This window comes from Aethalodelphis obliquidens, unplaced genomic scaffold (genome assembly GCF_003676395.1).
Source record: "Aethalodelphis obliquidens isolate GAN/ISIS:26980383/991018 unplaced genomic scaffold, ASM367639v1 scaffold3, whole genome shotgun sequence".
Taxonomy (NCBI): Eukaryota; Metazoa; Chordata; class Mammalia; order Artiodactyla; family Delphinidae; genus Aethalodelphis; species Aethalodelphis obliquidens.
In genome coordinates this window covers 65,436,244-65,460,346 of record NW_020837947.1, presented here as the reverse complement: position 1 = coordinate 65,460,346, position 24,103 = coordinate 65,436,244, and the positions used below count along the sequence as shown (strand labels likewise).

The window sequence follows — 24,103 nt, the reverse complement described above, 5'->3', positions numbered from 1 at the left end:
TCTCTATCATAATTTTAGGTCAACTCATAAAACTAATTTTGCAGAGTGTATATATATATATATATATATATATATATATATATATAAATATATATAATAGTTAATTCTTGATTTCTGCCCATTACTATTCTTCAAAGACAGAGAATTCAAATATTAAATCTTACCTGACCAGGTTCTGTTCCAGTAACAGTCAAGTCTTGGATGGATCTACGTCTTGGCTGCCCATTCCCTTTTAAAAAATAAAAGAAGTAAAATACTGAAATCTACTTGAAGAGACAATAAGGGTTTAACTGCTACAGGAGAAAGTTGGAATCTGTTGCTCCTTGGATCTACACAAAATATTTGTGAGAAAAATAAGTGAGTTTATTGCCTAAAAAAAAAAAAAAAAAGAGTGAAAGAAAGATGTAAGGAGAGGAAGAGAAACAGCTATAGTATTTTAACTCAAAAGTTGCTGGCCTACAACAAAGTATGTCCTGATACAATAACCACTCCTACTACACGAAGAGCTGCTGAATTCTCTTCTACCATCTTCTGTCATGTGTTTAAACAGATGAATGCTTGGGGGCTGGGGCTGATGACGGCATCTATTTCAAGGGCCTTACGTTACAGTTTCTACAGCAAGACAGCTAGCAGGTTGTAAGCCATGACTGACTTTAACCAATAGCAGTACCTGGTTTGATTCAGGGCCTGAAAGGATGCTTAGGCTTGCATTTATTACACTGAGTCACACTTACCTAATCCCATTAGTCTTTGTCAGAATCTAGTAATTTATTATTTGTGAACAACAACTCTTAATTTCCTAGTGGAGATGAATGACTCTCATTCCATTCCCAAATACACAGCTTGTTGAAATGGGCTAGTGTGTTAATCCTGCTTCAGGAACTTCTATGCTAAAAATAATTTAATTAAAAATCAGTTTATGAAAGAACTCTACACATGTAAGTCTTCAGTAAAATGGAATGAATTAAACAACAGCTTCACTCAGCACTTTTACTTGGGAATAGGGCTGTTTATACAGTATCTTCTAAGATGAGAGATCAGCTATCTAAAAGGAAACACCAAAATATTGTAAGTAACAGCTGACAAAAAAGTCAAAATTCTTTTGACTCTGAAAGCTGTATTATGTAATTTCTCAACTAGTGGGCAGCACTCAGATCTCGTACTCTAATAATTGTGGCCTGATTAGAAGACAGAATTCATTCTTAAAATTTTGTATTTCCATAACCTTCAGTACCTTATTTAAACCAATCAGCAATATATTTAGCATCTTAATCAAGATGACCCTATTATTTTTTACATAAACTAAAAGGACCTTACAACAGAAGAATAATGTTTAATGCAATAATGCATGTAGTGAACAGAATAACTCAAATTTACAGCCACCTTGAAAGTATAACTCTTTTCTATTTAAAGCTATGTTTTAGAATTCTTTGCATAATCTTAACTCAAATTTATTTCGAGTTTCATTTTATTCCAAGCTCCAACTTTCAATTAAATTTGACATAACAACAAATTGCACATTTACTGAATCAGGCACATTAAGATATTTCTGTGAAAACTTTTAATTATCCCAGTTTCCAGAGGACAAAATGGATCCCTACCACCATGACTAATAAGCAATTTCAGGCACATTTCATTCTACACAATCATTCTAAAATTAGCTTAGATGAGACAGGCTTGTAAAAGTGTCTGGAATTCTCTTTTCAGATTAGCAACATTTGTGAATCTGGGGAACCACCCAACACAGTGTCTAAAAATCAGTACATCACCATTGCAATAACAACAAAAACAAGCTCCAATCTAGGTGAGGGAAGGCGGAAAGGGGAATAAAACCTTTTAAGTAGGGTAAAGGAGAGCTGATAGTTAACAAATGCCTTAGAATGAGAAATCTTCAAGCTACATTATGAGTCAAAGCAAGCAATACTAGGTAATGCACTTTCATTAGCATAACCATGGCAGAAACCATCTGGCAAACAGTTCAGACAAAGCAAAAAAGGACTGCAATCAACAAATACTTGTTGCTCCAATATTAAGTTTTAAGTCATAATTTAGAAATATGAATGTAAAAAACATCAAGCTCCTATTATTGCAAATGAAAATTACTGGGTGTGTGCTCAGTAAATTTAGACTGATTTTGAATTTTTTGGTAACTAAACACTAATTCAGAAACTCACTAACTTTATACTTTTTCAGGGTTCTTTGATATGTGCATAACTATATTACACATGGCAGTATAAAGGAAAAAAGAAGTAGAAATGAGGGACAATATGATGTTAACAGATGCTTAATCAAGGAATATGAAACCTGTAAATGATGTCCTAAGTATTTTATTCTGTAACGAATTCTGGAACTTTCACGACTTCGGGTAGGGAACAAATGATATTTTTAAGAATAACTTTTCTAAGAGCGAGCAACAAAAGGAATAGACTATATCCCTAAGCCCCTCCCCCACCCAACAGGGTGGCTGGAATGGCAGCTGATAGGTCGATCATTTCTACCACACTAAGACAAAATCCATCTCTTCAAAAAGCTGCTCTTTTTAAGTACAACTGATTTCCTGAGCTGGTTTTTGAAAGTCATCATTATAGAGTCCCTCCAGAGACTGCTGGATTGGGTCCCAGAGAGTAATTCTTGAGGTTTTTCTTATCAGTTTCCTTACCTTAACTACTTACATTTTTCTATGTTCCAACTTCCTGAAGACTCTCTTCATGTAAAAATCAACACATTTTCCTGGAGACATCTCTTAAATAAAATATTGGAAATTCTGATATTCATAAGTTTTGAATATTAAAAATTATGGGACACTATCCTTATGTGTAAAATACACAAGATTTAAAAAATTCACACAGCACTGTACACTGCAGGATTATACTACTGCTTCATGGTAAACTGAATATGTAATTTAAAAATATATGTTAACTGACACTGCAGAAATACAAAGGATCATGAGCGATTACTACAAGCAACTCTATGCCAATAAAATGGACAACCTGGAAGAAATGGACAAATTCTCAGAAAAGCACAACCTTACGAGACTGAAACGGCAAGAAATAGAAAATATAAACAGACCAATCACAAGCACTGAAATTGAAACTGTGAGAAAAAATCTTCCAACAAACAAAAGCCCAGGACCAGATGGCTTCACAGGCGAATTCTATCAAACATTTAGAGAAGAGCTAACACCTATCCTTCTCAAACTCTTCCAAAATATAGCAGAGAGAGGAACACTCCCAAATTCATTGTGAGGCCACCATCACCCTGATACCAAAACCAGACAAAGATGTCACAAAAAAAACTACAGGCCAATATCGCCGATGAACATAGATGCAAAAATCCTCAACAAAATACTAGCAAACAGAATCCAACAGCACATTAAAATGATCATATGCCACGATCAAGTGGGATTTATCCCAGGAATGCAAGGATTCTTCAATATACGCAAATCAGTGGGACACACCATATTAACAAATTGAAGGATAAAAACCACATAACAGTCTCAATAGATGCAGAAAAACCTTTTGACAAAATTCAATACCCATTTATGATAAAATCTCTCCAGAAAATAAGCACAGAGGGAAACTACCTCAACATAATAAAGGTCATATATGACAAACCCAGAGCCAACATCGTTCTCAATGGTGAAAAACTGAAACCGTTTCCACTAAGATCAGGAACAAGACAAGGTTGCCCACTCTCACCACTTATTATTCAATATAGTTTTGGAAGTTTTAGCCACAGCAATCAGAGAACAAAAAGAAATAAAAGAAGTAAAACTGTCACTGTCTGCAGATGACATGATACTATACATAGAGAATCTTAAAGATGCTACCAGAAAACTACCAGAGCTAATCAATGAATTTGGTAAAGTAGCAGGATACAAAAGTAACGCACAGAAATCTCCTGCATTCCTATACACTAATGATGAAAAATCTGAAAAAGAAATTAAGGAAACACTCCCATTTACCACTGCAACAAAAAGAATAAAATACCTAGGAATAAACCTACCTAAGGAGACAAAAGACCTGTATGGAGAAAACTATAAGACACTGATGAAAGAAATTAAAGATGATACAAACAGATGGAGAGATATACCATGTTCTTAGATTGGAAGAATCAACATTGTGAAAATGACTCTACTACCCAAAGCAATCTACAGATTCAATGCAATCCCTATCAAACTACCAATGGCATTTTTCACAGAACTAGAACAAAAAATTTCACAATTTGTATGGAAACACAAAAGACCCCGAACAGCCAAAGCAATGTTGAGAAAGAAAAATGGAGCTGGAGGAATCAGGCTCCCGGACTTCAGACTATACTACAAAGCCACAGTAATCAATACAGTATGGTACTGGCACAAAAACAGAAATACAGATCAATGGAACAGGATAGAAAGCCCAGAGATAAACCCACACACATATGGTCACCCTACTTTTGATAAAGGAGGCAAGAATACACAATGGAGAAAAGACAGTCTCTTCAATACGTGGTGCTGGGAAAGCTGGACAGCTACATGTAAAAGAATGAAATTAGAACACTTCCTAACACCATACACAAAAATAAACTCAAAATGGATTAAAGACCTAAATGTAAGGCCAGACACTATAAAACTCTTAGAGGAAAACATAGGAGGTACACTCTTTGACATAAATCACAGCAAGATCCTTTTTGACCCAGCTCCTAGAGAAATGGAAATAAAAACAGAAATAAACAAATGGGACCTAATGAAACTTAAAAGCTTTTGCGCAGCGAAGGAAACATAAATAAGACAAAAAGACAACCCTCAGAATGGGAGAAAATACTTGCAAACAAAGCAAGTGACAAAGGATTAATCTCCAAAATGTATAAGCAGCTCATGCAGCTCAATATCAAAAAAACAAACAACCCAATCCAAAAATGGGCAGAAGACCTAAACAGACATTTCTCCAAAGAAGACATACAGACTACCAATGAACACATGAAAGGATGCTCAACATCACTAATCATTAGAGAAATGCAAATCAAAACTACAATTAGGTGTCATCTCACACTGGTCAAAATGGCCATCATCAAAAAATCTACAAACAATAAATGCTGGAGAGGGTGTGGAGAAAAGGGAACCCTCTTGCATTGTTGGTGGGAATGTAAATTGATACAGCCACCATGGAGAACAGTATAGAGGTTCCTTAAAAAACTAAAAATAGAACTACCGTATGACCCAAAAATCCCACTACTGGCAAATACCCTGAGAAAACCATAATTCAAAAAGAGTCATGTATCACAGTGTTCGCTGCAGCTCTATTTACAATAGCCAGGACATGGAAGCACCCTAAGTGTCCATCAACAGATGAATGGATAAAGAAGATGTGGCACATATATACAATGGAGTATTACTCAGCCATAAAAATAAACGAAATTGAGTTATTTGTAGTGAGGTGGATGGACCTAGAGTCTGTCATAAAGAGTGAAGTAAGTCAGAAAGAGAAAAACAAATACTGTATGCTAACACATATATATGAAATCTGAAAATAAAAAAGAGACTCTGATGAACCTAGGGGCAGGACAGGAATAAAGACGTGGACATAGAGAATGGACTTGAGGACACGGGGAGGGGGAAGGGTAAGCTGGGACAAAGTGAGTCACAAGAGGGAGGGGATATGAGGGTATAAGTATACGTATAGCTGATTCACTTTGTTATAAACCAGAAACTAACACAACACTGTAAAGCAATTATACTCCAATAAAGATGTTTAAAAAATATACATATATATTAAAGTTGGCACAAGTTTCATATTCCTTTACTAGTTTTAACAATTCTGGCTGTTTTCTTTTTTTTTTAAAGCATGTTTTTGATGTGGACCATTTTTAAAGTCTTTATTGAATTTGTTACAATACTGCTCTGTTTTTTTTTTTTTATGTTTTGGTTTTTTGGCTGCGAGGCATGTGGGATCTTAGCTCCCCGACCAGAGATTGAACCTGCACCCCCTGCATTGGAAGGCCAAGTCTTAACCACTGGACTGCCAGGGAAGTACCTGGCGGTTTTTTAGAATAAAGCCTCCTTTAGGGTGGGGGTTATTTCCCCCCTACTAAAGGAAAGCAATTATTATTGATGAGTTTTGTTTTCTAATAAACCTACTTTATTAGGTTAGAGTTCAATTATTTAAATAAAAAAAAGTGATCTTGGTAGACCACAATATGGTGCAAAGAGACTACCTAAATATTCACTGTTAGGTTAGATGCACTTCCCTATTTAATTAGTCACAAATATAGAATTCTGCTGAAGGTGCAGTGGCTACCCTTGGCAGAAGCAGGTATAGTATATCTCAGTAGAGCTCTCCTTGGGCCTCAGTGTCCCTAAATAAAAGTTTACAGCTGTTAATGACACTGTGTGCAAGGTAGGAACTTGAAGATCTAGAAAAGCTCAGTTCTTTCTATCTCATGGTCTCTTCATATTGGCGCTGCACTATTTAAAAAGAGGAAGAATTGCACTAATAATTTACGTACATACAGTTATAGGAATGTTTACAAAGAGTACCTACTGGTTCTTGAACCAAATATAGTATTAGAAGGTTATATTTTCGTCCTGATGGAAAAAGCAAAGTGGTGCCCAGGTGTCTCTGCACAGCATCTCGGCCTCCAGCTGCCCAGCATTCTGCAAGGTCCTCACCACTCCCCTCCACCCCTGGCCCCCCCACTTAAATTACCTAAGATATTTGAAACTTCTGAGGGAGGGAAACAACACATAGGTATTAGAAAGCTAACTACCCATTTACTTTCTGTTAAATATTATGTTTGGCCTTTTCCATATTCTACTTATTCTACTTAACTATATATTAACACTTACTTTTGGAAAATACCCAATATACAATAGAGCTAAATGTACCTGACTGAAATTAAAAGTGAATGAATAGTCATTAAAATTTTCTCAGTTAAGAGATCTAAATGCAGCTGAAATCATAAGGATTCGTAAAGTTTCTTTTCAGCTTCAAGAATATTATAAACAAGAAATATCAATTAAATTCAGGGACCTGGGCAAAAATATTTTATATATATTAACAAGATTGACTCAAAACATTTGCATATTCAATCTTCTTTATCAAATCCTTAAGAACAGTACATGAGAGAGTACGTAATGCTCTTTGGTCAAAGCATTCTAAAATCCAAGTAAAAAGAGCTGAATAAACAAAAATCCATGATCTTATTAAAGTCTTAAAGGACAAAAAAATAGAAACATTTAAAGCAATCCAATAATATGCCACCCATTCTCTTTTCTTCAAATAAAAGTAATACAAATTAAAATGTACTGGTTGAAAAGGAGAAAGGATTATGCTTTTAAAACTCCAAGTTTTAATGGAAAACATTTAAGAAAGCCTATTTCCTTTCCTGGAAGTCTTATAATGTTCAATAAACAAATGCATTAGAAAACTATAGATCAAATGGTTTAAATTCTGGGCAAGAGACTTCTACATTTACATTAACTTTGCTTAGGTAGCACACCATTATTGGGCAGGACCTTCTTCACAAATGAAGAGTTAGCAAAATGTCATACTCCATTGGTAATTTGCTCTTAATAATATGTCTTGCTTGGTAAAAAGAAGCCAGATCGATCTATAGCCACTCTCTGTGGGCAGGGGAAAGTGGAAAGAAGGGTTATCCATACCAAAGTTTGCCAATACCTCTTTAGAGCCACGGTCAAGGTAGAAGGGGTACAAAATATTGTGTAGTCTGATCCATAGGAAGTCCTGAGGTATTAAAGGTCCATTTCTGCACGACCTGAGAGACTGTTAAATTGATGAATATTGGTGTTAGCTGTAAGTTGCTTGTTCTTCCTCATTTGTTGGTGACAGAGTATATAATAGTGTTGAAAAGCAAGCAAAACACAAGATTTAAATTTGCTGACCCTATGACTAGGTTAGGCATTTTAGTCATTATAAAGATATATTAAAAAAAATCTTTAGAGTAACAGTGTGTATTTAAAAACTTTTAAGACTTGGTAAGGTTTTAAAAAATGCAAGAAACAACAAACGCTTCAGAAAAGATACATTTGTACACTGCCAATAAATACACATAAAAATTTATGTGATGCTTAAATGAGCACTCCTATTAAAAAGAGGCCGTTTATTCCAAGAGGTACATTAGACAGTATACTGCACTTGGCCAAAGGAAAATATTATTGAAACTACTTATCCAAAACAGATAAGATAAAAAGTATAGCTATATTTAAAAAAATGCTTACAAATGGGATCCAATGCTAATTAATGCCAGTTTGGATATATCAAGAAGTATCTGGTAATATAATCACAGGGCTTGTAGGGAAACCAACCTTGAGGAAAAAAATTCTAGAAGGTATTAAAAAATTGGGGGAATTAAATTTCATCCTCCTTTACAATTAAAATCGCCATGTAAGACATCTGAGATATTCCCAAAGCATGGGTTATATCTTTATGTTTAATTTAAAAATATAACCTAAGAACAAATTAATGTTTAGCTTTTATGTCCAATTGTTTCAATTCCAGTGCTTGCATCCTTTTATTAAAGGAAGTGAAACTGATTAGGTTAATGTTTGAATATCTGGGAAAAAACCCAACAAGAATATTTAATAAAATGTATTACCGAATGATATTTCCATTTGAACAGCATTGTTACTCTGGCAATTAAGAGCAGAATTAAGCTTTACTGACTCCGTAAGTATCCAATGTCATAAAAAAGCGTCTCCTGGCTGAAGAGCTCACTTAAATTTAATACAAACCCTAATGAAGTGCAAGGCAGAATTATTCTAACTTCTCTGACTCAAACAAAACAAGAGAACATGGATGTAATTTGGCATCAGAAGATCTAGGATGGGATCCTGGCTGTGTGACTCTGGGAAAACCATTCAACATCATCAGATCTAAGATTTTCATCTGTAAAATGGCTATAATTTTATCTGATAACCTAGTTATAAGACTTACGAAGGTAATTAAGATGATGTGCTTTAAACTACTTTATAGGCCACACAGCACATCTAACCAGGGTTTCTCAACCTTGGCACTGCTGACACCTCCGGCTGGATAATTCTTGGCTGTGGGAAGCTACCTGGGACATTGCAGAGCGTGTAGCAGCATCCCTGGCTTCTGTCCACCATATGCCAGTAGCATCTATTAGTTCTGACACTCAAAAATGTTTCCAGATGTTGCCAAATGTCCCCTGGGGAGCAAATGCACCCTGGAGGAGAACCACTGAGACTATTATTCTTTCTCCTCTTCTCTCTCCCTTGTTATCTTGTACACCATTGGCTATTTCACCCACTATGTGTGGGTGTATCTGTTCTTAATGCTTACCCATAAGACCGGATTAAGATTATTGTGCCATCTGCCTCAATTTTCCTGATTCCCTCAAACATTTAAGATAATCACAGCTCAGCAGTATGTATGTTTAAATGTTACCACTTCTTCAGTCAGAATATTATTCCCTTAAACTTGGGACCTTTCAGTGTAGAGGTAAAATGATCCTAAGTACTTTGCTAATTTTGAAAGCAGCTCATGACTCAATAAATAAAATTACTATGTGAAGAAAGGGTTAACGGTATTCTCTGAATGGCAACAGTGAAAATGTTGTAAAGTAAACCACTTTGATAACTAGAATAAAAGTTAATTACTCTAGAAATAAAATGGTTAGGTATAGACAAAATGGCCCCTAAGAATTGTATAACTTATATTTTACACATATCTGTTATATACAAATTTTACATGTATCATAGTTCCTGGCTGCTGGAGCTCAATAATGGTTTGTTCATTTATATAATAGGCACATATTTACTAAACACTATGTGTGAGGCACTGAGCCAGATACTGCTGGTGCCATCAATAATTAATCACAAAGGCATGGTCTCTATCCTCATGTTTCAGTTTACTGGAGGAGAAAAGAACTACTAGGCATTCAGATATAATCCAATACTATGCTAAAAGCACAATCCCAGGCAAAGGACAGTGTGCTGGAGCATTCACCTAATTACGCCCATGATTGTGTGGGGAAAACTATATTTCCCTGTCAAAATTTCAGGGGAAGAGGTGGAGGAAAACTTAAAGCAGAAGGGTAAATAAATGATGATTTTGATAACATATATTAACCAATACTGAAGGTCACATATGCCATTTAAGTTTCTATTGAAAATGGTGATTTAGATGCGTCTGTGAAATGATCACCATAAGAAATAAAAGCAATTTGCCAATATGAGACATGGAGGTACCGTGTGTGAGTTGGGTATAAAAACACGTAATTTGCAAGAAGATTCTCCTGATAATACACAGGAATCAGAACTGACCGTAATTCTTTGGCAGGATACCAAACAAAACAGCAAATCTCATTTAGTTTTACTTCATTTCTGTTTTCTAGGTTAAGGCAAAACGGTATTTAGCAACTCTTTTCTCAACTTCATAGTTCACTTATTCCCAACAGAAAGAGGCTGGGATAGAATGCCTAGAGGGAGCCCCAAAGTAGTAACGAAGGAAGGAAAGGAGCGAAGGACAACAAATATTTTTAAAGGATTTTTTCCTCTTTCTCCTGGGTGCAAAAAAGGTCTAGGTTCAGCTCTTCTGCTCACTTAAAAGATGAGAGGAACTTGGCAGAATTCTGGACTGGTATTCTCCCTTCCGTGAAAACGTTCACTTTACCTTCTATTTTATCCTCAGTTTTGGAGATGTGAGGTTTCCTGCCAAGCCCACGTCAGTGTAGATAAACGTATACAGTTTTTAATCTGTCTCCCTAATGACTGCATGCAAGGTATCTATTTTCACGTTCTATCAAATTGGAGCAAGAAGCATTTTTTAAGTACCAGGGATCATTATTCCAGTTCCACAGCTATTAGACCGACTCAGGTGGTCTATGATACCTGATATGACGATCTCAGGGACATCCAGAATGTTGCCAAATGAAGCAGTTTTACGGTGGCCCCGTTTAGGCTTGGAAAAGGCTGCAAAAACACATATATACAGTATACATGCAAACAACTACAAATAGTAATAGAAAACGATGAACAAAAACAGAATACTTTTCAAATAGTTATGTTAATAACACTTCATGCAGAATGGCATGCAGAACTATCTAACTTTTCATCCATGCTTAGAAAAGGCGTGATTAAGGAGCAAACAACTACCAATACAAGATGTTTCACATATTGGCTTTAATTAGCAGGAAAAAAAAAATAGGGCCAAGACAAACAAAGCTGCAGGGTAATGAGAAAGCTAGATTTCAAACATGTTCATAGAAATAATCTACCTAAGTGAAACCACTGAAGTACAATGGGGGGGTCTAGGATGAAACTGGGAAGGAAAAGAGGAGTTAAAAAGAGATAAGCTGCCATATTTGTTTTAAATGAACAAACACAGGAATATATGTCCAATTAGGTGTTTCTTGAAGTGTGCTATAAAGTAAAATTCAGTGATTAAATGATAATTACTGAATCAAAGTATGAAATGTTTATGCTTTTATAATTGTAAATATTTAAACATACTTCTGGTAAACTGAATATTTATTGTAGTTTCCAAAGTTTAGGGTGTATTCCTGCTAAACTTGAAAAGTATTGAAAGGCTGGAAAATATGAACCTTTCAAAGTAAGACAGTTCACCAACGGATGTTCAACCATCTGTTTTACATTTAGGCAGAGAAAGGACAGGGTAATTCAAATGTGTGGTTATCTTTAATCTAGTGAAATAACACTTCTGTAAAGAATACTTATAAACCAGTACCTGACTAAAAAATTGACACGAGCAGATATAAAATTACTGTTATTACATTACAGAGCATTTCCTGTTTTAGGGTAGCAACCACTATTTGGCAGGTCTAACTTGAATGATATTCCTGAAATGAAAATGGCTGCCGAAGTGTAAGCATGTGTTCCTGTGTACACTGTTCATTGGACACTACGCTGCGACACCCCGACTCCACACAGAAACGCTTGTGACTCATGGAGGCCAGGAAAGCTTGACAGTGGCTGGTGACCTCCATTCAACTTGATCGTTTCTAAAGACCCATCTGTGTGGCAGAGACTCCTGGTCACCAGCGCAACAGAACCCCAACTTTACTCAGGACAGCAATGCTCCTAGATAAAAGATTGCAGATCCTTCCTTCCCATGGAGGCACAGGGCTCTTCCTTCCCATCTGACCCTATCACTATGGCCAATGACATCTATGTGGGAGTTGTTAGGAGGGACTTCTGGGAATGCTCCTTAAAAAAGCCTGGGCATGAGCCCTTCCCCTAATTCTTGCTTCTTGATGCCAGGACTGTGGATGTGATGATTAGAACTGTAATAGCCATTATGGAGTACAAAGTAACCTTCAGGATGAAAGCCACACAACAGGGATTATGACACAGAGAGACAGAAGAAACCCAGTTACCTAATGATCATGGAGCCTACCTCCAGATTTGTTTGTGTGTGAAAAATAAAGCTTATATGTTAAAGACACTGTTATTTTGGATATTCTGTAATATCTAACTGATTCTAATGCTAACTAATAAAATAAGTGATTAGTTGAAGACAAGTATAGTTAGGATGGTCCTCTGGACAACTTCTTTCTGAAAAGAGCTTCACACAAAATGAAAATATTCTATTTAGAAAAAAACCATAAAGACCTAAAAAAAAGAGGACAAAAACAAAAAACCAAACAAATAAAACCCAAAAACCTGGTTAGCTAAGTTAAAAAAAAAGTAGGCTAATACACTTGGAAATATACTTGTATACACATATGTAGTTAAAAGACTAGAGGTAAATACACAAATTGTTTATCTCTGAGTGGGACAATTATGGAAGACTGGTATTTTTATTTGTTTATATTTCCACATTTTCCACAATAGAAATGTATTTGTAATCAGTTCCTCTCCACCCCTGGGGGAATCAGAAAGAAAACAATTTAACCCAGCATTACTAAATGAACCTGGTTAGAAAAGGTTAGAAGTTCACTCAGGTAACAAAACATGTAATTATTTTTGTGCTGACCAGTCTTTCTGACAAAATGGAATATAAATGCTAGCTTTTTCAAGATCAAATAAAATTACCGTGATCTTTTATTTTACAATTAAAAGAATTAATCCTAAACTTAGCTACTTTTGCCACTGAAAGTAGGAGCAGCAGCAGATAGTAAGGCCAAATTATATTTGGATCTGGAGTACATTTTCCTGCTAATTTCAAAACAAAGCATTTGCTATTACTTGAGTTCAGCGCAAAATTCTAGTAGAATCACTCAAAATCCTCCAAAACATCCTGGTTTTGGCAAAATTTCAATTTCTCACTTAGATTTTCAGCTCGTGTTTGAGCTGAATTACATTTGATAAAATCTGTAATTAGGAAGGTATATTTTATAATCCAAATAATTTTACAAATCATGCTTTCCTTATTTGGAATTTGAGACACTTTTTGCTAGAAGCATAGGAAGTATATTGTAAACTAACTTCCTACTTTAAAAAAAATTTAGGACATGCACAAAAAAAACCACTGACATTCCCACTACTGAAGCAATTGAAACTACCATTTTCACTCCTCTTTAGACTTTTATTTTCATTTTACCTGTGCTTGCAGCAATTCTGGCTTCTATTTCAGACATGTCAGCACTCATCCTCTTGCCTTCAGAGGTTGGAGGCAAGCTCTCCACACTGCTCCCACGAGAAGCTCCCAAGCTCAAACGTCCAGATTCGCTCTGTTAAAAATACAGGTCAATTTGAATCACTAAAGCTCTTTATATTTAAAAATCCTGGACAGCCTAGAAGGAGGAATATACCAACTGGGATTCTTAGGGGGTCTGTTCTGAAAGAAATAGAAAGTTTTCAGGGAGAGGGAGCTGTAAGGCTGAGGGAGAACAAGCTGCAGATACTGGCCTTTAGGATACGCTGGTCACTAGAGCTGGGAGTTACATGCCCCAAATATTGGTTAACCTAAATGCATCAGACAAGATGAATAAAATCACTCCTTAAAATGTTTTAAAACCAGTAATAGCAAAAATATAATAAATCTGGATAATATGAAAGGAGAGATCTAGAACAATTCCTTTAACTGGGGAAGGAATACGCATTTTACATTTGTAACCATCAACCGTTCAAGTTAGGGATCACCGTAAGGCAGGAGTTGCACAGGTGGCAAAGGCAGCAATCATCAGAAGAGGAAATGATTTGACTGGTAGTGAATTCTAGGAGAAAATCATTACACATCTCTACTCTTAAGCTTGCCTGTCTGTTTCAGGAACAAGACTCAGGACTTATATAGAGGAAAAGGACAAACAATTAACTTGTTAGTATAATGCTCATGACTACTGGTTAGGTTACCAAAAGATTTTACTTTTTGTTATTTTAGTAACAAAACAAACCTGTTGTTTTGCCTGGTTTTTCAACAATTTTGATTCTAAGCGTTTAATAGTATCATTTGTGGCCGGAACTTGCTCCATATTAGTGTCGCTTTTATTACTGGTATTTGTAGAAGTGATGTCCATGAATGAGCCTAGGAAAGCAGAAACATTTATGACTACAGGTTGGGAATAATACAAAATGCTTCATTCAATAAGATGCAACTTAAATTCTTTTCTAAACTAGCAAGACATAAATAGAAATAAAATTGAAGACTTTTCAAGCTAATGAAGATACCCAAACAAACCCATGTTAAATGAAATTTAAGGATAGCACAAAAAGGGAACTAAAACGCCTAGTCTTCAAATAGTCAAGGATGACTTTAAGATTCTTAGCCTGAGCTAGTAGAATGGGGTGGCTATTAATCAAGATGGGGAAGACCACGGGAGGAATGACTTTGAAGTGAGCTCAGTTAGGAAATGGTAATTTTGAGTTCCTAGTAGATATCAAGCAAGTAGTTGGATATATGAGTGTGGAGTTCAGGTCTGGGATGGAGCAAAACATTGGCAAATACATGGTATACAAAGCCATGACAATGGATGAGATTACCAAGGAATGAATTTAGATAGATAAGCAAAGAGCTGAATAATTGAGCCCTGAGCACTCTCACGTTTATAGGTTGGGAAGTTGAGGAGTAAACAGCATAGGAAAACATGAGAACAAGTGACCAGAGATGTAAGATGAAACCCAGGCTGGTATGGTATCCTAGAGATCAACTCAAAGTGCTGAAAGAAGTAGAGAGTAGTGAAGTGTGTCAAAGGCTGCTGAGAATCAAAAAAGATGAGAACTGAAAAATCATTCATTTAGATTTTAGTAATGTGAAAATAACTGGTGATCCTGACAAGAGCAATTCTGGAGTAGTGGTATAATAAAAGACTGAATGGAGTGGGCACAAGAGAGAATGGAAAGAGAGAAGCTAGAGAAATACAAATACAGACTACAGCAGTCCCCCCCTTATCCTGGGGGGATACATTCCAAGATCCCCAGTTGATGCCTGCAAACTTGGATAGTACTGAACCCTCATATACTGTGTTTTCTCTTATACATATATAACTATGATAAAGTTTAATTTATAAATTAGGCACAGTAAGAGATTAACAACAGTAGCTAACAATAAAATAGAACAATTATAATATACCATAATAAAAGTTACACGAATGTGGTCTCTCAAATTGTACTACCTTATTGTACAAATTTAATACCTTTTCCATCTAACTAAGCACTATCCTGCACCGTGGCTGTAACTTCTGCAGTTTGAGGTGTAACAGCAAAACTAGCACAAATTTCTTTTTCCTTTGTCACAATTTCACAGATAGAAGTTCTTACTGCTGATCTTGGCAACCTCAGCACATGATTTTTTTTTTTCTTTCCTTATTAAAGTTGAGAACTTTCACCTTTTCACTTAGAGGAGGCACTTTATGGCTTCTCTTTGACATATCCGAATTGCCAGCATCACTACTCTTGTGCTTTGGGGCCATTATTAAATAAAATAAGGGTCCCTTGAACACAAGCACTGTGATACCTCGACAGTTGATCTGACAACCAAGAGAGCAGGATACACTGAACAAAGGGATGATTCACGTCCCAGGCGGGATGGAGCGAAATTTCATCATGTTACTCAAGATGGCTGCAACTTAAAACTTATGAATTATTTAGTTCTGGAATTTTCCATTTCTGGACCACAGTTGACCAGGGGTAACTGAAATCACAGAAAGTGAAACCGTGGACAAGAGGGGACTACTGTATATATGCTCTGGGAATGATCCCAGCAGAAAGGCTAAAACTGATGATGCAAGAGGCAGGGAAGAATTGCTAGGAAGAGCAGATGGGATCTGCCACACAAAGGAGACAGGCTTGCCTTTGGCTAGGAGCATGGATAGTTCAGCCACAGAACAGAAGAGAGTGCAGAGTAGAGGGGCAGATACAGGCAGTGGGGAGAGTGGGCTGGGGGAGCTTTTTTTAAAAAACATTTATTTATTTATTTGGCTGTGTCGGGTCTTAGTTGTGGCATGTGGGATCTTTTGTTGCTGCGCTTGGGCTTATCTCTAGTTGTGGCACGCAGGCTCAGTAGCTGCGGCACATGGGCTCTCTAGGTATGGCTCTTGGGCTCTGGAGCGCGCAGGCTTAGTTGCCTCACGGCATGTGGGATCTTAGTTCCCCGAAAGAACCCGCATCCCCTGCATTGGAAGGTGGATTCTTAACCACTGGACCACCAGGGAAGTCCCTCTACTATGTTTTTTGATGACCACAAACTATGGAGCTGAGGAACTCCTGAACTAAAACACAGCTTCTTAAATAAAAGTCTCTGTAGATTGTTCTACAAAGACCAAAAAGTAGGGTGTTCATGATAAAGGAAATACGTTGTTTTATATGTATGTATGTGTGTATATATATACATATGACATATATATGTTTATATATATGATATATATTTATAATATATATATATTTACAATAATTTCTGATACTATTTGATCTAGCAGTATCTAAGAACTATTTTTCAAATAAAGAATGACATTCACAGCAATATAATATCCAATCTTTTTATATATAACTGCATAAGAATTTCAAGACTTGGAAACAGGTCTTCAGCAGCTCTTTAATCTGGGTACCTGCATGAAGAATGGTGCACCTGGAAATTCAAATTGAAGTCAATCTGCAATTAAAATGCAAATGAGGACATCATTCATTGCTTCTTGATTATAACTTCATGGGAATAGAGACACAAAAATTTAGGTTATTACTGTTCTACTCTATCCATTTACCTGTACTGGTGGCAGAGTTGCTCTGTCCTTCATCTGAATACTGGCACGGGTATTGTAACGGCTCATCTGCTCCTGGAAAGTACTATATATATAAAAAGTAAACAACAATTTAAACTTTCTTTAATACAAATTAAATCTTGTGAAAACTAACTTAAAAGGTACATTTTAATTACTTCCTTTTTGAGATTTGAATGTAGCAAAAATTGCTGCTTTATTTTCACTAAGGGATACACTGAATTTGTAAATACCTAAGGTTTTGATTTTACAAAGACAATAATGTGCTACTCTTCTGAATTTCAACTATTATCAATGCCATGTATCTACCTACATATCTATTAGATAGATAGTCTAGATAGTCTTAAAACTGCCAATATTCCTCTAGAGGAACATATGAAATACAGTAGTATTATTCCTCATAATTAAATGAAACATATTTATGTTCTCACAGCAGTGATGTAAACCTCCAAATTGTTGAAATGACTTAGTCTGACAACTGAAATGGTATGCCATAATTTGTTAGAACCTATATTTTAAATATCAAGGATTATGAATGTCCCTCTATGAACTAGAGATAAAATACTGGATATATTTGTCGGGTGAAAATTAGAATTTCGGGAAAAAAAGGAAGGTTTTCTCCTCAAATTAGACAAAGTACATAAAAGCACAGTTAAAACGTGAACAATTTATGTAACCCGAAGTTTTAAGGTATCTGAGCTCTCTTCTTATGAACGTATCTTCAGGTCCTAGGATTCTATATATAGCTAGTATCCAAATATGCAGTTAAGCTTTAATCAGATTAGTTCAAGCTGGTTTGCCTAAGTTATTTTCATTAGAATGAAAAAACTAAATTTTTGGCCATTTAGGAAATTACTTAATCTATATTTAAAGAGATTGAAAGATTCTTCTACTTAGCAAATTGTTCTGAAATTAGGCACTTTCATAAGTACATAAACTTTTTAAAGTCAAGGTACCACTCGATAGATTTGTTAGTGCACCAAAAACCAGAGGCCTAAAATTATTCAAATAATTCTAAGTGTTTCATTTATAGATTAGGAAATTCTAATAATCATTTAAAACGATCCTTCTAAATTCCAAAATTCTACAGAGCCTAGAAGAAAGTTTAACTTTTTAACAGCAAATGAAAAGCTGAAAATATGCAATGAAAAACCAAAAGGTAAAAATTACTTAGATAAACGTGTCTGGGAATGAAACCTCTCTACTGCACTACATAAATGACTGCTTGATAAAGATCTCTACTAAAGAAAATTTAAAACTTAGCAAGTATTAGAGCCATAAAATACCTAAGTCCCGTAAAGGCTTTAGAGATCACCTAATTCAACTTCTCTCACATTACAGATAAAGCAACAGGCCCAGAAACAAACACATCTGTCCACTAAGTTGAGCAGAAGGAAAAAGCACGTCCAGAAACCTAGTCTTGCCATCTTTCAATTATAAAGAACTAGTTCTTTTTCTTTTTTTTTTCAAAAGAATGTTTCCTCCTCTGATTATATGAGTAAAGAACACCCATTCTAACATGGAAAATACAGATAAGTATGAAGCAAAAAAAGAACAATACTGTCCCTTTACTTTAAAACCCCATTAAAAGTCAGTATATATAAAATTCCCTTAAACCCAAAGCCCCTCAAAAGAAGGATTATACCCGCATCAAGTGAGTCATTATTTTCACAATTTCCTCCATTGAAGGGCGCTGAGAAGGATCTTTAGACCAACAACGAGTCATCAGGCTCTCAATGGGCTTAGGTAAATTTTTGATCAGTGGTGGTCGAGTACCTACAATTGAAAATTAGAGGAGGGGAGAAAAGAATGTATTTACTCAAAGAATGGTGTAAGTTTTTTTTAAATATGCATTTCTGAAGTGTTATTTATTTTACAGATCTTGTAATTTAAGATTTTTTTAGGAGGACTAAAAGTACCTTTTTTTTTGTCTTTTGGATTAACATTATATTTTCATAAAACAGAAGCTACACCTTTTGAGAAGCCAAATTAAAATTTTATATACATTATGACTGAAAGTTAATAATATTTCATTTGCTATAAACACTCTTTTAACAAATAATAATGGCTTAATGTGTATTTTACTAAGAATAAAATGGTGGCTTGAGGTAATCTTATTTGAACTATATTTTCAGATTTATCGTAACAATTTCAAATGTGTTTGACAAATGATCTTCCATATGTCAAAAGTCATCAACTACGGTGTTATACTCACTGACCTCCAAATGGCTCTTTTGTGGGAGACAGGTCTTAGGGTTGCTGTGAACCAATCATTTCACAAGCTGAAAACTGCCAACTTTTGTGTAATTAACAAGACTGTAATATCATTAGTAAGGTCCCTAACTTAAAGAAGGCCTCAAGTATAATGAAATCTTTGTAAATTTATCAATTAATAAGTTAGTTCTTTTATTCCTTACTTCATGGACATTCAATTATTTACTGACAACTGACAGAAAAAGAAAACAAACTGTCCTGTTCAATGCTCTAGCATTCTCTACAATGACAAGAAAGGTAGTACAATGAAAGGTAGCATAGGAAACTGGTAAACACATTTGAGATTACTCAGATTACTGCCTGACATGTCTATGAATGATCAAAATAGTGAGGCATATATTTATTTCTATCACATGTGGAACAGTGTTTTAAAAATGCCATTAATCAGAATAATTATAATCAAGTGATAGAAATTAAACAACAGAGAGTGATGTTAAAAGTCAGAAGGTTAAGCAATTTCCCTTCATGAAAAGTTTATTTCCCCAAAGCAGCTGGGAAGTAACTTGATTAATAAGGATATATTCTAATATCATGAGCGGTCAGAAACATTGTAACTACAGGTATAAAAGGAATAGGAGGGATGAAAGGACACTGTGTCCATAAATCAATATAACTTAAAAATATGGGCATTTGAGCCAGAAAGATCCAGATTTAAATCCCAGCAACACCACTTACTAATCTTGTGACCTCAGTCAAGTTATTTAACTGCTCTAGGTCTCAGTTCCCTAATGTGTAAAATTGTAAAGTGAGGCAATAATAGTACTCGCCTCATAAGAGTGAATGAGAAGATAAAAAGAAAGACTCTGTGAAGCACTTTGTGTTTTGCCTTTATGAATAGCTTAAGTAACAACACTTATGACAGTAAGTCCCCTACATATGAACCTCCAACTTGCGAAGTTTCAAACATATGAACATGCGTTCCATCAACGTCAGGTGTGAGTGAAATTGCAGCTTGCCCTCTGTCTCCTATTGCTGACGATCCCTCAGCTCTACCATCTCCCACCTCCTCTCCTTCCTCCAGTCAGTAACTCTTCTTGCCTGTTCACTTGATGCCAGCCTCCGTATGCCAGCTGTTGTACTGTACTACTGTACTTTTCAAGATACTGTACTATAAGGTTTAGAATGTTTTCTCTACTTTTTGTGTTTTTTATGTATTATTTGTGTGAAAAGTGTTATAAACCTATTATAGTACAGTACTACATAGCTGACTGTGTTAGTTGGGTACCTAGGATAACTTTGTTGGACTTATGAACAAATTGGACTTAAGAACGTGCTCTCAGAATGTAACTCGTTCGTATGTAGGGGACTTACTGTATTATGCTTTGCTTTCTCTCCTCAATGAGACACTTGCTTCCTAAGGAGAAAAAGGCAATAGCCCCCTAATTATCTGAACCATGTGAGAGATTTTAATTTAATCTTTAAATTTTATTTTTTCCAAGAGAGTCCAGTCCAGTGCTTCTCTGTCCCCTCCAGAGAGCCAACCGAGGTATTGGCTCTGGCTGTCTACTGATGGCCTTTCCCTAATGAGCACAGCCAGCAAACCTTCTCAGCTTTGTGCAAAGCCAGGACTGCTCCCAGCCCTTGCCTGTTTTTAGAGTAGGGGGGAGGGCTGGAGACTGGTAATAAGAAATTGTATATTTTAATATTAGGGATAAATGGTCTTCTTTGGGGGAGAAACAATTTCCAAATAGGAATAAAATATATAAAATATATTGAAGAAAAAATTTCACAAACCATTATGAACAGCCCACATGATACGGAAAGCTGGGCCACCAATTTCATCAAAGGGTTTCCGACGTGTTATCACTTCCCAGAGGATAATACCCCAGCTGAAGACATCACATTTTTCACTGTAATTGCTACCTAGAAAAAAAAGGTAGTAAAGTTTCAAGACTTTTTCCCACATGACTAACAGAAGCAATTGCTTTCATAAACTTTAAGAATGAGCATCATGTACAAAAACAAGAGAATGCCCCATGTAGAGCTGAGAAATTACTCTTTCTGAAGACCTCAAGTCTTTGCAATAAATACATTTTTAAAATGAGTTAAGTATTAATAATGCACTAAAAAATCCACTTTAGAAAGCTGGTCATTTTTTACCTTCTCATCAAGAAACAGACCTTATCTTTTATTTATTTAGACTTATATTTTCTCTGGGGCAAAGTATAAAACATTTGTACACTCCTTTCTATAATTTCTTAATCTTAAATGTTCTTCTCCCATTCTCTTGATGCTACTATCAAAGCAGAAAAAATTTCTAATCTAGTGTTAAGATTTTCTTTTCAAAATATCTGGTGAGATAAAATTATTAATTTACAAACTTAAAAATAAGTTGTAAGCAGGAAAAACTATGAATACAAATTTACAGTAAGCAGATTATGCAGCAAAATATATATGATTACTAAGTTGGCTGGTGAATCAGCACAATTAAATAGCCAAACAAACCCCCCAAACCCACGAACAACCCACTATAACAGTGACCAATTATTACAGCAATAGCTATGCATGTACTTTACAAAGGCACTAGGCAGTGCACTGTAAGAGTTACAATGACTTTACAATCTGATTTGGGCTACAGGTGCTGACATCTTTCAGAAATGAAGAAATCTACATAAGGCTAACAGTCTGAGTTTTGTTGCTCTAAACAATTAACAGCAACTTTTATTTCTAGGTTCTTTTGTATAAACAAATCTTTCGGCTCTCCATACTACAGTAATAACTGTGTTATTTTAACTCAAAGAAAGGCACATGAAATAAACAAATAATTTTAAAACAATGCCAATTATATGCATTCTGTATACAAACTTGAAAACAGGCGGCATTATTTAATTTTATATAATTTAACACTTGCTTGTCCACTAACTTTTTAACTGAATTTTGTGGCAAAATAGCTCCACTCAAGTGACCAGCTGCATAGCAAATTTTTTTCTCTTGGTGGCTAAAAACAAAGAACAAAAAATTTTAAATTCATCAAAAATAAGTCAAAATCAGAATCTGATTACTAAATGTTTCTGAATTTTATGGGCTTTCATACTTCCTAACGTATGAATCACACATCTTCAGTTCAACTTTTCTCATTTAAAAGATAAGTTGATGTTTTTATATAGAAACCTCATATGCAATTTATGGACCACTCTTTTAGAACTTCAGTAAGACACAGAGACGTAAAACAAAGTAGGCATAAGCTTATCCTTTACTTAAGGTCCTTAGTATCTTTACTTGTGGTCCTTGCATTCTTTCTAAGGCATGCTCATTTAAACTTTAAACTGCTAATTCTTAATCGCTAGGAAACCAACACAAAGCACAGTAGATCCTCATTATTCCCAGTATTGTTCTACAAAGTTGCTGCGAACCTTGAATTAGTGAACACTGAATCATCTGCTCCTCGGGGAATTACAGGGTCGGGCTCCTATATTGATCAGTTGACATTTTTGTCAATAACCTTGTTTTATGTGTGTTTCTGTTCAAAACACCTCATTTAATATAAATTGTTGATTCATTAATATTGAACTCATGGCCAACAGCACTGTAATTCATGCCTGAATGAAGATTAGCTAGCACATGTATTTTCTCTGTAAGACACATCACAGCCTTCTGATACTTAGGAACACTAGAAAGCACTTCAATATTACTCGTAGAGGCCATTTTAAATGGTGAAATCATCAACACAAAGCACAAAAAAAGGAAAAAAATGAGGCACTAAATACATCACAGAAGTGATAAAATACAAGAACTGATACAACAGGGCAAAGCATTGCCTTGTTTGACCTCAGCTGGGAAGGTGTGTGTTGGGTGACTAAATTTTTCCCTGCTTTGTTCATGCCTGTGAATAACTATGAAAGAATTATGAGTACTGTTTTAGGATACAAGTAGGCAATTTTGCAGTTATGGAACCTGAGAATGAGGATCGACCGTACATATGCTTGAACTTCATAGAGGGTGCTAGACAAATTAAATCTTGCTGTGAGACTCAAGATCTAAGGCTATATTTATTTAATACCTCCTTAGACTTTAGTATATATCTTATAATTATATACTATGCAGAAATAAAAACATGGAAACAGGGCAAAGCCATAAACACACTGGATTTACATGGAGTAATAAGGCAGATTATCAGTCACATCATGCTTTTGCCATTTTACCTTCAAAAACTTCAGGTGCCATCCAAGCAGCACTCCCCTTATTATTGGTCATGTGTGTCTGAATGTCACAGGCTGTACCAAAATCACAGATTTTTAAAACTGTCCCCCCTGCAACCAGCAGCAAGCTGTTTTAAAAAATAAAAGGTTATAAGACCAATATTTGATTCTACAATAAAAGAAGAGACATTTGTGGAAACAGAAAAGGTTAAGCAAAATGTCACCATTCAACTTCCGTGAAATGTTACCCACTCACCTATAACGGCTTAATAATACAGAGGAATATCAGCAAAAATGGACCTTAACCTAGTTCTCTTAGGGAGACTGCTAGACCCAAATTTTGATGTCTCCATTTCTATCTCCATAATTTTTCGTGACTATGCTTCTCTGTGGGCCAAAATAAAACATGGGGTTTAAAAAGCATCTAGCAAGTGAACATTATGGTGTCCTGAAATGGGAGTGGATGTATATCAATACTTTCATAAATTGTTCACCCCCTATACTTAACCTTAACCAGTGTTTTTCAAGCTACAGGCAGAAACCTAGTCACAAAATTCTAG

At 35.5% G+C, this 24,103-nt stretch overlaps 1 protein-coding gene across 2 annotated transcripts in view; it reads right to left on the bottom strand.

Moving 5' to 3' along the window:
- MAP3K7 (mitogen-activated protein kinase kinase kinase 7) overlaps positions 1–24,103 on the bottom strand; it is a 68,689-nt gene that overhangs the window by 18,909 nt on the left and 25,677 nt on the right. The window contains exons 6-13 of one of the 2 annotated variants that reach the window (XM_027090340.1): positions 23,547–23,671; positions 21,139–21,267; positions 18,776–18,906; positions 17,116–17,197; positions 14,314–14,444; positions 13,521–13,650; positions 10,850–10,930; positions 165–229 (exon numbers count right to left, since the gene is read on the bottom strand). In XM_027090340.1, the coding sequence (XP_026946141.1) occupies positions 165–229; positions 10,850–10,930; positions 13,521–13,650; positions 14,314–14,444; positions 17,116–17,197; positions 18,776–18,906; positions 21,139–21,267; positions 23,547–23,671 (874 nt within the window). The remainder of the gene's footprint in view (positions 1–164; positions 230–10,849; positions 10,931–13,520; positions 13,651–14,313; positions 14,445–17,115; positions 17,198–18,775; positions 18,907–21,138; positions 21,268–23,546; positions 23,672–24,103) is intronic. The other variant, XM_027090350.1, reaches the window with a different exon arrangement.